Source organism: Polyodon spathula, chromosome 3 (genome assembly GCF_017654505.1).
Source record: "Polyodon spathula isolate WHYD16114869_AA chromosome 3, ASM1765450v1, whole genome shotgun sequence".
Taxonomy (NCBI): domain Eukaryota; kingdom Metazoa; phylum Chordata; class Actinopteri; order Acipenseriformes; family Polyodontidae; genus Polyodon; species Polyodon spathula.
Window position 1 is genome coordinate 54342179 of NC_054536.1, and position 14411 is coordinate 54356589.

The 14411-nt window shown below is 37.0% G+C and overlaps 1 protein-coding gene across 1 annotated transcript in view; it reads left to right on the forward strand.

Moving 5' to 3' along the window:
* The window catches only part of LOC121313180 (integrin alpha-8-like), a 71081-nt gene that overhangs the window by 9566 nt on the left and 47104 nt on the right, over nt 1-14411 (forward strand). The window contains exons 7-13 of the mRNA XM_041245474.1: nt 3638-3763; nt 5484-5528; nt 8143-8186; nt 8963-9019; nt 9128-9180; nt 11208-11413; nt 12038-12229. Coding sequence (XP_041101408.1) covers nt 3638-3763; nt 5484-5528; nt 8143-8186; nt 8963-9019; nt 9128-9180; nt 11208-11413; nt 12038-12229 — 723 coding nt within the window. The remainder of the gene's footprint in view (nt 1-3637; nt 3764-5483; nt 5529-8142; nt 8187-8962; nt 9020-9127; nt 9181-11207; nt 11414-12037; nt 12230-14411) is intronic.

The following is a 14411-nucleotide window of genomic DNA, read 5'->3' on the forward strand; positions in this document are numbered from 1 at the left end:
ACGGGACAGAATCTGTAATGGCAGTGTGTCACACACCACTGTCCATTACACATGCTTGTGCTCGTCTGTAAGGTATTGTTGTGGCATTGAGAACACAATGGCAAAAGTAAAAATAGTCATGTATGTGTTCTCTTGTCATCTTAATACTTTGCACTTCAAAGGATTTTGGGCATCCTTTTACATAATGCATACTCCCCTCTACAACCACCGTAAAATTAATCGAGAGGCTTCAAGCTTTATGATGAGATATTATATAGCTGTATGTATGGAGGGTGCATTATTATACTCCTAAAATAGAACCATTTTCTGATTCTGGCCACTTTTCCTATAAATAAGTCCTGAATCAAAGCTCTGTGAATAAGGCAAATGATTTGTAAGAAAGCAAAAGAGCACTGTACAGTAACTCCCTCTTGCAATTGAAAGCATATACTGTGTGTTGTAATGTTTAAAAAAATACATTTTAACAATATTAACTAAATAGTTTTTTTTTTTTTAAAACCTAAACAAATATGAATACATAAGGATATTATATTGCTAATAGCCTTGATTTAAATAACTGTCCACATTAATCTAGGTTGATAAATCTGAAAAAATGAGTACTGTATAGCTTAAGATTATGTGCCTAATGTTGTAAATAAAATATATCATTTATAGCCACAGTCACTGGCTGGTACTGCCTAAGGAATATTATACATTTGAGTGTTAATTGAGGGAGTTGGTGAGCTCAGTAGATGTCATGTCTATTTAATGATATAGTCCGGTTTACATTAGTAAAGCTAATCAGTCCAGTCCCACTCAACAACTCATTTACAGATTTCATCACGCACCCTCTTGATACCAGGCAACGGATTTCAGTGTTGACATATCACATGTAAACTAGTACTAGCAATGATCAAATGCAAAGCACCAATAAGCAAATCACTTTGTTTTGCAGCATAAACAGCGGCATTGGAGTAAACTGACATAATGGAACTCCAATTTTAAATTATGTTAGTGACGTAAAGTAGGGTAGTATTAATGGTCTTGGTGCTGGTAGAGTTTTAATTATGATCAATGTCTTCTGGTTAACTGCTGCAGGAAGACCAATGAAGACAATGAGTTATTTGCAGCACGGAAACACTGCACTTAAGATGGTAATGGACCTCAGGGAAAAAAAAAGAATTCCTTACACTTTAATATATCCAGGGTTAAATTACAACAGGAGATTTGGGTGGGCGGTTTGTCAAAGTCTTAATGGCCATATTAAAATTAAATGGCCTGTAAGCAGACAATCTGGATGTCAGCATTTTTTTCATTCTTATATAAACAATGTTAAGGAATGATGCGAGCTACACTGTTTAGGTTTGCTTATAACATGGCTAATCCAATTCGCTGATCAAAATTAAAATATTTCTGGATGCGATTGTTTGATCTTATAACAGCTAAAACCAGGACACCTTTGTACCTAACAAACACATTTGGGATAATAAACAGGCAGAACACATTTACGACCTGTGTTCACCTACATTCTACTACCAGCTGAGCTCCCAGCACCATTCTTTGCAGAATGAAGCAATTAAGTTAACTAAATATTATATGAGTCATCCCAGCCATTGCCAGCTATCTCAACTGTCTGCCTGTCATGGGAAATGAAGGGGTGAATGGTAGATACTATTCCTCAGTTGTCCCACAGTCATTGCGTGTCATACCATGCACTTTTGTAACATTTCACTTGAAATTGTAACTTAAGTAAAAAGATTAGGAACCAAGGATGCTGACAAAGGATAGAGCTAAGTGTGCCATATGCTCAGCAATCCTTGCGCATGGCTGATTGTAGGATTCTAAATTGGATTGAAGGAAATTGGGAAAAGGGAAGCTCATGTGTTCAGCTGGAGACTGTTAATGTACATGGGTCAATTAGGTTTTCATGTCAGAAGCACCAGCAATGACCAGCACTGGTTTGGTTAGAGTTGGGTGTGCGAGTTTTCAGCTGGTTGTTGAACACAATTAGCATTTATTGTATGGAGAATAATATTTGAATTGCCTTGTAAGGAAACTGAATGATAGTGATTTTGTGGTTAGGATTAAATTATAGGTTTGGGGTAAAACCCATGAATTGCCATTTTAAGGTTAGGTTTAGGTTTATATGTTGAGGTTCTTGGAATTATGAATGTCCCCGGGTCATTTGGCACCTGACAAATCAGCAACTTGCATATTTTCATCTTATCATACACCATGTCTCAACTTTTTTGAGTCAAAAGCAATGTTATGTGTAACTTCAGTCTGTTTCATGTGCTTAACTGTTAAACAATTTTCATAGACTTCGACTCAGAAGACAGATCTCCAGTGAAGTTTGTAAAACTGCTTAAAACCAGAACCTGCACCTCCTTTGAAACAGCAGGAGTAAAACAATGTTGCCCTCTTGAATGAAGCAGATCTTTACAGACTCATAACAGGAAGACTCATAACTGTCAAAGCCCATCTTTACAGGCTGCTGTGCGAGTTGTTGCAGAATTATTCACAGATTTTTAGAACTTGTCATTGTATTCTAGCCAGGCAAAAGGAAACCCTATAAAGGTGAAATTACAGAAGACATGATTCAGTGTCTGATTGCTTGTTTACCAACAGGATCTTTAACATGTAATCAGTGCCATCAATTATGTAGTAAGACACATTGGAAGATACAGAAAGATTGATTTACTAGCCTTATCCCAAAAGCAGAAAGCAGATTGTAGCAAAAATAGCTTTGAGTTTGCATAACCTTTTGTTGACCAGAACAAAGAATAACAAGTGCATTTCTTGTCACCCTAATGTTAAAAAAACTGCTTCATTTGGGTATTTGTAATCCTTGCACAAGAGCATAATCTATCATTCTGTAACCATACAAATGAATCCCAACTGATAAATAATGTCTTTGAAAAACAAAGGCGCTTCATTGGCAACATTTCACTCTCTGGTTTAAGTGCCCCCCACGGTAAGCTGATTAATCTATTACAAAAATGTGGCTTCTTAATGTAATTATATATATATATATATATTTAGATTTTTTGAAATTACAGCACTATAGCTTTAAGTTTTTTGCTTTTTTGGAAACACTTTTCTTCCCAGTTATTTGTTTTATGAATGTGTGTTTAAGTCAAGAGCATTTAGATTTAGACACACTACAAAATAAAATCTGATTGGAACAGAGAACAACTTTGCTGTCAACACTTTGTCTTTAAGCATTTGTTTATTACTTTCTAAATAAAACCAGATATCTACCCGAATATTTATTCTTTCTTGATTTGATACCAGATTTTTTCACTAAATAATTCTACCCGATTTAAAAAAAAAAAAACATTCGCCCGAATTTGGAAAAAAATGTCACCCGAAAAATCAGACGCCCTATATATAATATAAAGAAATTAGTTTGATAGTTATTGTGTCCACCATGTTAACAGATGATAGAGGTACCTTAATAAACAGCTACCAGTGTTGAATCCACTACAGCAGGTAACCAATTAATTCATGTTTCATTGTGGCATTGTTCTTGGGACATCTGGAGGCTGCTTGAATAAATATAACAACTGATTATATTTGAACGTGGTTATATTTGAACGCTGGCTATTCTATTGTTTAAAAAAATAAAATTTGTATGCATTTCTTTTTGTGAACAAAGGACAGGTAATCACGACCAGTGTGGCTGAGATCATCAATGGGTTTTCATTCAAAGAGATCCTGAGAAAAGTCAAAGGGGAAAAACAAACCAGAGCAGCCCCAGACAGCTATGATGACAGCTACCTCGGTAAGTTAGTCTTCTGGGATATGACCCTGACGTTTCAAGAGCCATGACTGACTCTTCCAGAAACTTTGTAGCTTACAATCCATGGAACCCATATAAAAGCTAGAAACATTCAGCAGATGGATTATTATGAATAGTTTGTATTGTTAAAATTGTACCATCATACCTTTTTTTATACAAGATACAGTAAAATTACAAAGTAAAATTTGTATACCAGTCATGTAACAATTTTTTTCTTGACCACTGCTTTCATAGTTGCATATAATACTATAGTGCTTTTGCTCTGTTAAACATTTCTTCATGAGCTACTGTATATCAAATTAAATGATGAAAATGATTCAGTTAATAAAAATTATTATTTTGTAATATCTTTTTATTAGTTTTCAGTTTAAGATAACAGAAAAGAAAGAAACATAATGTTAGGCAGTAAATGAAACACCCAGCAATTGAGACAGATATGTATACATGTGTGTGTGTGTGTATTTATATATATATATATATATATAGATATAGATATAGATATAGATATAGATATAGATATATATATATAGATATAGATATAGATATAGATATATTTCACACTCTGCGGTTCGTTTGCTCCTTTAAAATCAAACCCAGTCACAGAACTTGAATTTTCTGTGCTTATGCACACTTTTAATAATGAACAAAAAATGAACAAACAAAAGCCTTGCTCTTATGAGCACTTACTACTTATACAGCAGGTCCCTGACTGACTCGCAGGACAGCTAAGCTGTTTACCTGCCATAAAACACAAAACTAATACACAACTGCACAAACAAACAATTTGTGGTACTGCGTTTGCAAAGCGTTTAGCGTTTGAGTACTTTTCTCTCTACGGTTCACAACCAGACTCTTCTTTCATCAATAGCCCTGAAGAGACTGACTGCTTTCTATAAATACCTTGCACCTGACTGTGATTTTGCTCCCCAGAACTACACTTTCTCACTATATATAGATGTATATATATATATATATATATATATATATATATATATATATATATATATATATATATATATATATATATATATATATATATATATTCAGAGAGCCAGCTGCCCAACGTTTCAATATGTTGTACATATCTTTCTCAAGGGAGCAAGTTGTTTAGGACTTTAAAAAAAAGTTTAGGTATGGTATAACCATTTTTATAATGATATTCACAGGATATCTTTTTCAGCTCTTATTCAAAACTGGAAGTATATATACATGTATACATATACACATACATACACATAAAATAGGGAATGTATCATAGATATATAAATACATGAAGACACCAATTAATTTAAGCAATGTGTACTTAACACAAGCTAGATGTATATTGTACTTCATCATTTCATTATCGCCTTCAATACTGGCCAAATGTTTATTTTTTAACATTTAAATCTGTATTTGGCTTCATTGGTTTTTAAAACATTTTTTTTTTACATTTAATATAAATTATAGATATTGAAACTTAGGTTGTCACTGTATATATTAGTGAAAAACTGTACTGCTAATTATAGACGGTTTGAAAGTCTTTCAGCCAGAACACCAGGCAGGAGTATCAAACAGTGACATCACAACAGGCCACGTTTCTAATCCACTTAATGGTATCCTCTTATTTAACCTTTTTCATTTCTTCACTTCTACTTCCCTGTTACACAGACATGCCCTGTCCTATAATCCAATACTAATGTCTGCTTATTGTGTCCTACAGGATACTCTGTTGCCGTGGGGGAATTTACAGGAGATTCCGAGCAAGGTAATAATCTCCTTTTGTTAGGTTCCGGAATCAAGTGTGTACATTAGGAGATTATGTATTCACAGTACATTTTTTTTTTCTGTACAAAGCAATTTGTAATATGTTGCAAAACTACATATGCCTTTGTTGTAATTGTTGGATATTTTTCCTTAGCCCTGAGCAAGGAATACGGTTACTATTCTTCAATGGATTTGAAGGAACTGCTTATAAATGGAAAAGTTGTCTTTTTCACTCTTGGGAGGGATCTCTGAAATATTTACTATTGCATTCTGTTATCGAGTTATGTGGAACAAATTGCAAGTGTCATATCTTTAGTCAGCCTGAATATAAATTTAATTTAACAGTTTATTTATCCACATGTAAAAATGTATTGGAAGAAGACAGTTAAACAATATTAGGGCTATGTTTTATACTGTACTTTGGTTGTAACATTACCATGGTCTTGGCTCCAGTTTGTAATCATTCAAAGTTGTTTAGGCCTTTAAAAAATGTTTAGATATGGCATAACCATTTTTATAATGGTATTCACAGGATATCTTTTTCAGCTCTTATTCAAAATTGGAAGTAGTTTATTTAATACTGGTAATTGTTGAGCACAAACATAAGGTAGTCAGTCAATTAATGCAAGTGTACTATATATATATCGGGTTGATTTGGAATAAAGTTCAGCTTCAATTCAGGATTTTTGCTTTATGTATGTTACTGTGTTTTAATTCTTTAATGAATTGGATAAAACAAAGGCAGAATAATGTATAAATGAAATGAACAGGTACATGTAGTTCTATTTTTATTCACAAACTCATCTCATTAACTTATTCCCACAGTTCATTGTTTATTTTGATTGTCCTTTTCCTATAACGAACCCCTTGATATAAAAAACAAAAGGCTTGGATCCCACAGGTTTGTGTACTGTGTTTATATATATATATATATATATATATATATATATATATATATATTATATATATATATATATATATATATATATATATAACCTTCCTTTCCTTTTTCCTTTGTGATGGTAAAAAATACAAAGCTGTATTATGCAGACATGCAGTATTTAGTTTAGCCCCAACTTCCATTTATCCATGACTGCTATGTATGGACTTCAGAACATTTAATGAGAGTCAATGTAAGGTATGCTAAAGTGTGATTCTGATTAAAGTAAAAACCCAGTGCAAGCACGTTTAGTGGCGCACTGGCAGCGCCCAGCCAATCAATGCTGAGTAGGCTGGGAAATCTGCTATCCAATCAGGGCCAGGCAACAATCCCTTTGAGACACAATTCGCTTGTGTCACTGCAAGGTTTCGATTTTAGAATCTGAAGTAGCGATAATGTTGAGCGGCAGTAGAACAGAGCAAGAACAACCAGCGCAAGTCAGAACAGCAAGTGGTAGGTCACTGACAGAGAAAATACGTAAATCATGCTTCACGACACAGGAGATTGCTATGTTAAGATCTGTTAACATTCATTTGTCCACTACTGCTGGTCCTGGATGTTAGCTGTGCCCTACATTATTGCTTTATGTGTGTTTCTCACTTTTTTTTTTTTTTTTGGTTCTGTGTCATAGTGTGTGGTTTATGTATTCCCTCCCAATGGCCTGGCCTTGTTTGTGCTGACTAGGTCCACACGCTGTACTAAAATTCATCAACTATATTCTTTATGTACTTTTTGTTTCAATAAACCAATTTTTGCAAATAATATTACATACCTGATATACCTTCCCTCTCAATGGATGATGTTATAGTAATAGCAAGCATATCATCCATGATTATATGCAGTTGTTGTTCATATCATAAAACAAAAGTCTTAAAAATCCTACAAGACACATTGAAATAAGTGCGAGGGATACAAGGTACATAGTTTCATGGCATTGACATTACTACATGTAAAGCGTAAAATACTTACTACTAAAATAGTCACATATTACACCCTCCCTGACCTGTCTACCAGTAGCAGCAGCTGATTTATTTTCTAGCGGGACATGAAGTGTCGCATCATGTTGCATCTGAGCTTGTAATGTATCCTCTGGAGTATCATATAACATTCGTTACATATAGCAATGTTGTGCAATACACAAACTGCAACAAACCTCCCACCTCCAGAGGACTGTACTGTAGTGTTCCACCTGGTTTCAGTGAGTCTTAACATAGTGCTCAGTTGTCGATTTGGGACCCCACTGCGCTGCTGTCAGAATCGCTTCGGCAAATATGTTAATGATACCACACCTCGAAATTTATGCCGACCCCGTGGCGGTGGGGCAGGCACGCTATAATGGCGCAAGACATGTCTTCAGAATACCATTTCAGCGCTGTCGGGGGGGGGGGTTACGTCTTCGCTCCAGATTTGGGGGCAAGCGCCATTCATGTATTTGTGCTGTGATCAGAATATCAGAATTAACACATGGATTCACCATTTTTACTACTGATTTACACTGAAGCATTTTTCCTGGAGATGGAGACAATGTGTCTCCAAGGTTTCCTGTTCAAAATTTTAAACAAAACAATCATGTATACAGTACTTTATGAGTTGCAGGAGTTGGTATGTGTGTTTTTGTTTAATGTACAGATGTGTGTGAAACTGCAGCTGTTTTTATTCTTCTTGTCTTCTAAAGAACTCATTGCTGGGGTTCCAAGAGGAGCACATAACTTTGGATATGTAAGTAAATGGGAGGTTGGGTTGGTCAGTTTATTTATTCTAAGCATGTTTTACCAGCCTAGAACTCTCAATGTAGTAATGGTCTTGTACACAGTTCTAAATTGCTATCCTTACAAAGTGGGAAAGTTTATCTTATCTCATGGAACCCTGTGGGGGAAGTAGACAGTTTCCTGAAGCATGTGGAGCATGGTTGACCCAAGGCATGTCTATTACAGTAAAAAATCAGAATCAAACAGTAAAGTCTAAAAGAGAGTCAACTTGACCTGACAGGGAGCTCCAGTTAAATCAGAGGAGACAGGACTGAAGGCACTAGGATCAAAAACAGATGGCCACCTCTGATATACCGTATAGTAGTCAATCTGTGTTGAGGTTGCAGCTTTGACTTAGTCTGTATGGGTGGAATGAGGCACTGTTGCTTTTTGTAATGGAGCTGGCCTGCCAGGCTACATACTCATATGGATATTTTTTTAGACAAGACAGGAATGCCTCTCCATGCCCCCCACTATTTATTTTCTTCTAGTGGGGGGTAGTTTTCCCAGAGGGCACTGCAGTAATGGTGACAGGATGCATTGATGAATCTCTTGAGTTTCCATTTCGTTGTTCATATATCAAAAATAATTAGGTGAATGTCAAACATCAAAAAAAAATTGTGATACACAATGCAGTACCTTGGATCCAGTTACCTAAATAGGGTTCATGGTAGTTAAAGTACATGCAGTACATGTTCATCCAGGCTTTTTCAATAGCATATTTCATATACAGTATTATCATTGCAGGTAGCAGTCATAAATTCTTCAGATTTGACCTTCATCCAGAATTTCACTGGCGAACAGGTATTTGATTTGAAATCCCTTTCTCAGATAGGACTTCTCTTTACGCACAACATTCCATTGCAAAAACTAAAGACAGCATAAATAATTTTGTATGTACATATTTTGCAGATGGCATCATACTTTGGCTACACAATGGCTGTGTCAGATCTGAATGGTGATGGGTAAGTTTAGCACCAGTTTTCATCATTAGCACTAATTAGTACTAAAAATAGACACGGAGAATCTTCTGGAACCTTCATGATTTCTAAGATGATAAGAGATCACATTCCCAAATGTTGAGTGAGAAACAGAACCATTGCTTTCTTTTAATTCTTAGTGACTTCACTGCTGGACCTCACAGTGACAGTAAAACTATGAGCAACAGTTTTATTGCGCCGATTTTTCTTTTTGAACTTTTTATTTCCCAGGAACTGCTTCAGCCTTTTTAAGTTAGGATTTCAGTATGAGCTTTAAAGTGCACTGATAACTTACCTTGCTCACTTGTCAAGTTAACGAACACGAAGCTCCTTTTACTGCTTGGCTCAATTGATATTGAAATGTTGATTCTATTGTCGGCATATTAAATTCACTAGCGTTGTGTTCTTAGTGTCGGGGGGGTGGGGGGAGCATAAAGAAAGTGGCAGGGGGGGCTGTGTGGTCTCTCCATTGGAGTTGTATGCGTTTGCCTTGAAGCCCAGCAGGCAGTAAACAGTAGGAGCATGAGAAGAGTCATCAGGTTAGAACAGTGCTGTGAATACACTGAAATGCAACAGCATGGACCTCATAACAGTGCATCGGCTACTGCAATCCTACCTGTCCAGCTGTTTGTAAACCCATTAGCCACTTGGCTCGTATTCTGACAGATTCTTCATTCCCGGTTCCTGCCGGAATGAAGTTGAACCAGGGACAGAACCTTTTTATTAGCAGACAGCTAATCTTGCTTTAGATTCGAGGATGCCTTTAAAATGATTTTGAATGCAGATTTATCTTGTATTCTTAGAGAACTGTTTTTTATCATGCCTTTCCAGTTGGGGAAGTTGGCATTAGTTTAAAGAACATATTCATACCTCCCTGCTTCGGGTCCTTGTTTCCCAAGACTGCAGGTGCTTCTTTTTTCAAATGGACCCACAAACACACGACTTGTGATTTGTATACCCTATATTATAATCGTATTGGTTGTATCTTATTACTTTTATGCTAGATGTTGGTGTGATTAATATGAACATGAAAGGATTCTGATTAAACTAGAAGGAGGTTTCAGATTCCATTGCTTTTCTTGTTTTAAATTAAGAAACCACAGCAAGAAAATGTAACTTTGATTGAGAGGATGATGTAAAGACATGGGGGGTACAATTGGCTGAAGTAATTGTTGAAGCTTTTACCAACAAAGCCAGTCTAGTAAAGCAACTTAATTTCAATGTATGTGAATTCATTTTATTGTCTACTCATACATAGGAGCGTAAAACAGGGGTGGGTTAAGCCCCTTTGCTTTCATTAAAACCTGCTTTATTGTGGTGTCAGCTACATCTGCAGTGCTTTTCTTCAAAAACAATGCAAAATATGTTCTCTATTTCAATTTATTTTAAGACAATTCTTGAAAATATGAATGTTTTCAATTTGATAACTTTTTGATGTTGCAGTAATAATGTGTACCGTTTCTTCAATTATTTACTATGTTTGTATAGCTGGCACAGACATGAAAAGATTCCCGTATTTAACGAGATACTGCAGTTAAGTCTTATTTACATGAGTTTCCTGGCAGCAGATGCTGAAGTACATTCAATTAAGATTGCATTTACACACACTGCAAGTTGCCCATTGTATACAATGTTGAAATATCTAAAAAAAAAAAATGCACAGCTGACAAAACAAAACTACATCTGGGCCTTTTTTGATAGTAGAACACATTGTAAAATATGTTCAATTTACTGAACCCTTATTATCTGTCGTGTACTATCTAATGCAAAAGCCTTTGTATGATTTCTATTGGTGTATTGCACACCAAAACACTATAAAAATGCTTTTTGGACCTTTCAGTTCATTAGCTTATGTTTCCTTCCCACTTAGGACTTTCTTCTCATCATTGTGCTACAACTAAACACAATGGCTAGAACTTTGCAAGGAATGCTTTAGTTCAAGAGTCTATTTTGGTATGACCAGAAGTCTGAATTAATTAATTAAGGACAGTCATGTTGTATTTTTTTTACAGATTGGATGACATATTAGTAGGTGCTCCGCTCTACATGGACCGTGAATTTGAGAGCAAGCCCAAAGAAGTGGGACGAGTCTACATCTATCTGCAGGAAGATGCCTTATTTTTTAAGGATGCCATTATACTATCAGGGACTGAAGTATTTGGCCGATTTGGCAGCTCCATTGCCTCTCTCGGGGATATAAACCTGGATGGGTATCATGGTAAGTCATTTTTTTACATGTTGTAATAGTGTGTGGGAGTCCCCTGCAAATGAGAGAGGCAGAGGGATGCAATCGAAACCTCTCACAAAATATGATGTATTATAACCCCCATAACATACATTGTGGTTGTTAGAAAGTCTACATGTATCTAACTTTCATCATGCCAGATGATGTCTGACATCAGACACCAGTTTAAGGGGTAGGAGTACTTGGCTCACCCGGAGCTCTAAATGGGATACCAATGTCCTCTTATAGGCTTTGAAAAGAACCCACAACATTAACATCTACTTCTGTGGCAGAAAGTGCTAATCTGCTTGGGGACCCTTGCATGTTCTAAGGACTATTACTGGTTTGGTTCCTGAATACCACGATGCCTCTCATTGTGCAGAGTCCGGCAACAGGGACTGATCTCGTCAAATAACAATACTGGCATTAACTTTAAATAATCACGGTCATCCATATCATTTTGTCATGTTGCAGGCCAAGAAATCAAAGGTGAATCACTGGTGTGATTGTTTTAAAATGTCTTAAACATAAATTCTAAATTAAGTATAATATAGAAAAGTTATAGTTTTTGAGGTTGTTTCATTTCAGCATTATCAATTACTCTTTCTCATGTTGTAGATATTGCAGTTGGGGCTCCATTTGCAGGCGAGGATCGCAGAGGCAGAGTTTTTATCTACAACGGACAGCAGGACGGATTAAAACTGCCTCCTTCACAGGTTCTGGAAGGAGCCTGGACCTCTCAGTCTATACCAGCAGGATTCGGTTTTACTTTGAGAGGAGACTCAGATGTGGACCAGAATGAATATCCAGGTAAGTAGCACAATAAAAGGAAAATTACATCTCTCTCTCTCTCTCTCTCTCTCTCTCTCTCTCTCTCTCTCTCTCTCTCTCTCTCTCTCTCTGGAAAACACATTACAGCTTTTTTAGAGTAAAGGTCAAACCCAAGATGAGGTATCAAGAGTAAAAATACAATGTAGGTCTGCCCTTTTATAGAGCATAATAATACACAGAACTTTTACGAAGACAAAAAAAGATGTGGAATAGTTACTTTTTTTAAATGCTAACCATATAAGATGTGGGTCTGATGTATTTTCAAGAAACATATTCACAGGGAGTACACAGGAAAGGAGTGTTGTCTGTAAAATATTTTATTTATGAAGCAGTAAAAATATATATTTTACTCAGCCTATGGATTGTCTGTATTTATAGTGTGCTTTCTGGAGTATATGGAGGAATAATTCATGAGAGGAGAGTCCTAAATTAATAATTTAAGTATAATGCATTGTTGTACATGTATTTAGGTCTGCATCTAGACCTGCTACATTTCTGTGCTTTATGGTGCAGATCGCTTTAGGACCCATCTCGGCAGAATCAGATCACTGGGGATTTAAAGTTTTTCCATCCGCTACTGCAATCTGTCGTCTTTCAAAGGAAATGATAACATTACAGAGAGTTTCTAAAAACTATAAGTCAAGCCTTGACTGTGACCCGCTTCCTGGTCAGGGAGACTGAAGATCATCTGAGTTCCTCACTTCCGTCTGTCAAGCCAATCACATCTTCCTTATCCACCATTGCAATGTCTGTTACCAAGCTACTGAACTCTGGAGGCAGAAACTTGCCTGCAAGGTCTCTGTCTGACTCATCGGGCGCCTGACAAGTAGGGTTAGGCAAACCTTGATCATGCAGCTCTCCTTCCTAATCCAAGCAAATGTCAATGCCAGCCCAAAATCAGGAAGATGATTTGAAGCATCCTTACATGCATCACCCTGTTTTATTTATTGGCTGTAAACTTGGAAATGAAATTCCCTTATTGTAAAGTACGTCATTAACTAATGTCACTTTCACACCGAAAGCTTGTACCCGCTGCAGATACCTTATTTGCTCAAATGGTGGATATGTATGAAGTTCGAGTTGAAGCAGCGCTAAATTGGCGAAGTGTAAAGTAGCACTGCAGTGGCACAAATTTGACCCCATCCTGAATGTATTAACTGGCCTAAGGCATGGCGTAAGAGGCCACATTTAAATGTTTAAATGCGCTGCACCAGTATCCTCAAAATCTGTGCCCTCCCCCCCCCCCCCCCCCGCACTCTAAATGGGCTAACGGTAGCACAGATTAAAAGGCTAATCTGAAAAATAACGCCTCCTCTGCAAATGCGCTACTTCAGTGAACAATAGGTAGGTCATTTGGAGAGATAGAAATGACCCATGTTGACTAAGTGTCTTGACTTTATATTATCATTGTACAATGGATAAAACTAAATATACATGATGAAAAGGATGTAATGAACCAAGTTTATTACACAACCAATACAAACAACTGTGCATAATTAAATAGCTGGTATCGAGCTATAATTTCATCCTCAGGGAGATGAAAAAGGTTAATGCAGACCCTAAATACTCTCCCTTCTTCTCACTACTCTCCCTACCTGTTCAGGAAGGTTAGGAGTCTGCACTCTCCGTCGTAGGAAATGCCCCTGAAATTTTACAATATCACAAATTTCAGGGAAATCGTGTATTTGACTGCCTACCGTGAAAAATTGGCATTTTATTTTCCTTACAGTATTTTACATTACTGTACTCTTCACCTACTCTGTTCATTTCTTACTTTTATCAAGTACAACCAGCCCTATAGCAGCTGTACACGATCCGGCCCCCCTGGCGACTCGGGAAATGGCGGCTTGAACACGCATCCTCCGAAACGTGCTTCTGCAATCCGTCATATTTATTCACTGTGGATCCATAGTGAGGCCACCAGACCTATAGTGCCAGACAACAACAAAGATCTGATGGCTCCACTGCAGAACTGCAGGCGCCCTATTGGCCACAGGGGTCGCTGGTGCACGGTGAACCATGGATTCCCCTGCCGACCTAAGCCCTCCCTATCCGGGGTGCTCGGCCAATTGTGCGCCGCCGGGACACGGTCGGCAGTGACATAGCCTGGATTCAAACCTGCAATCTCCAGGCTATATGGCGCATCCTGCACTCCACACGT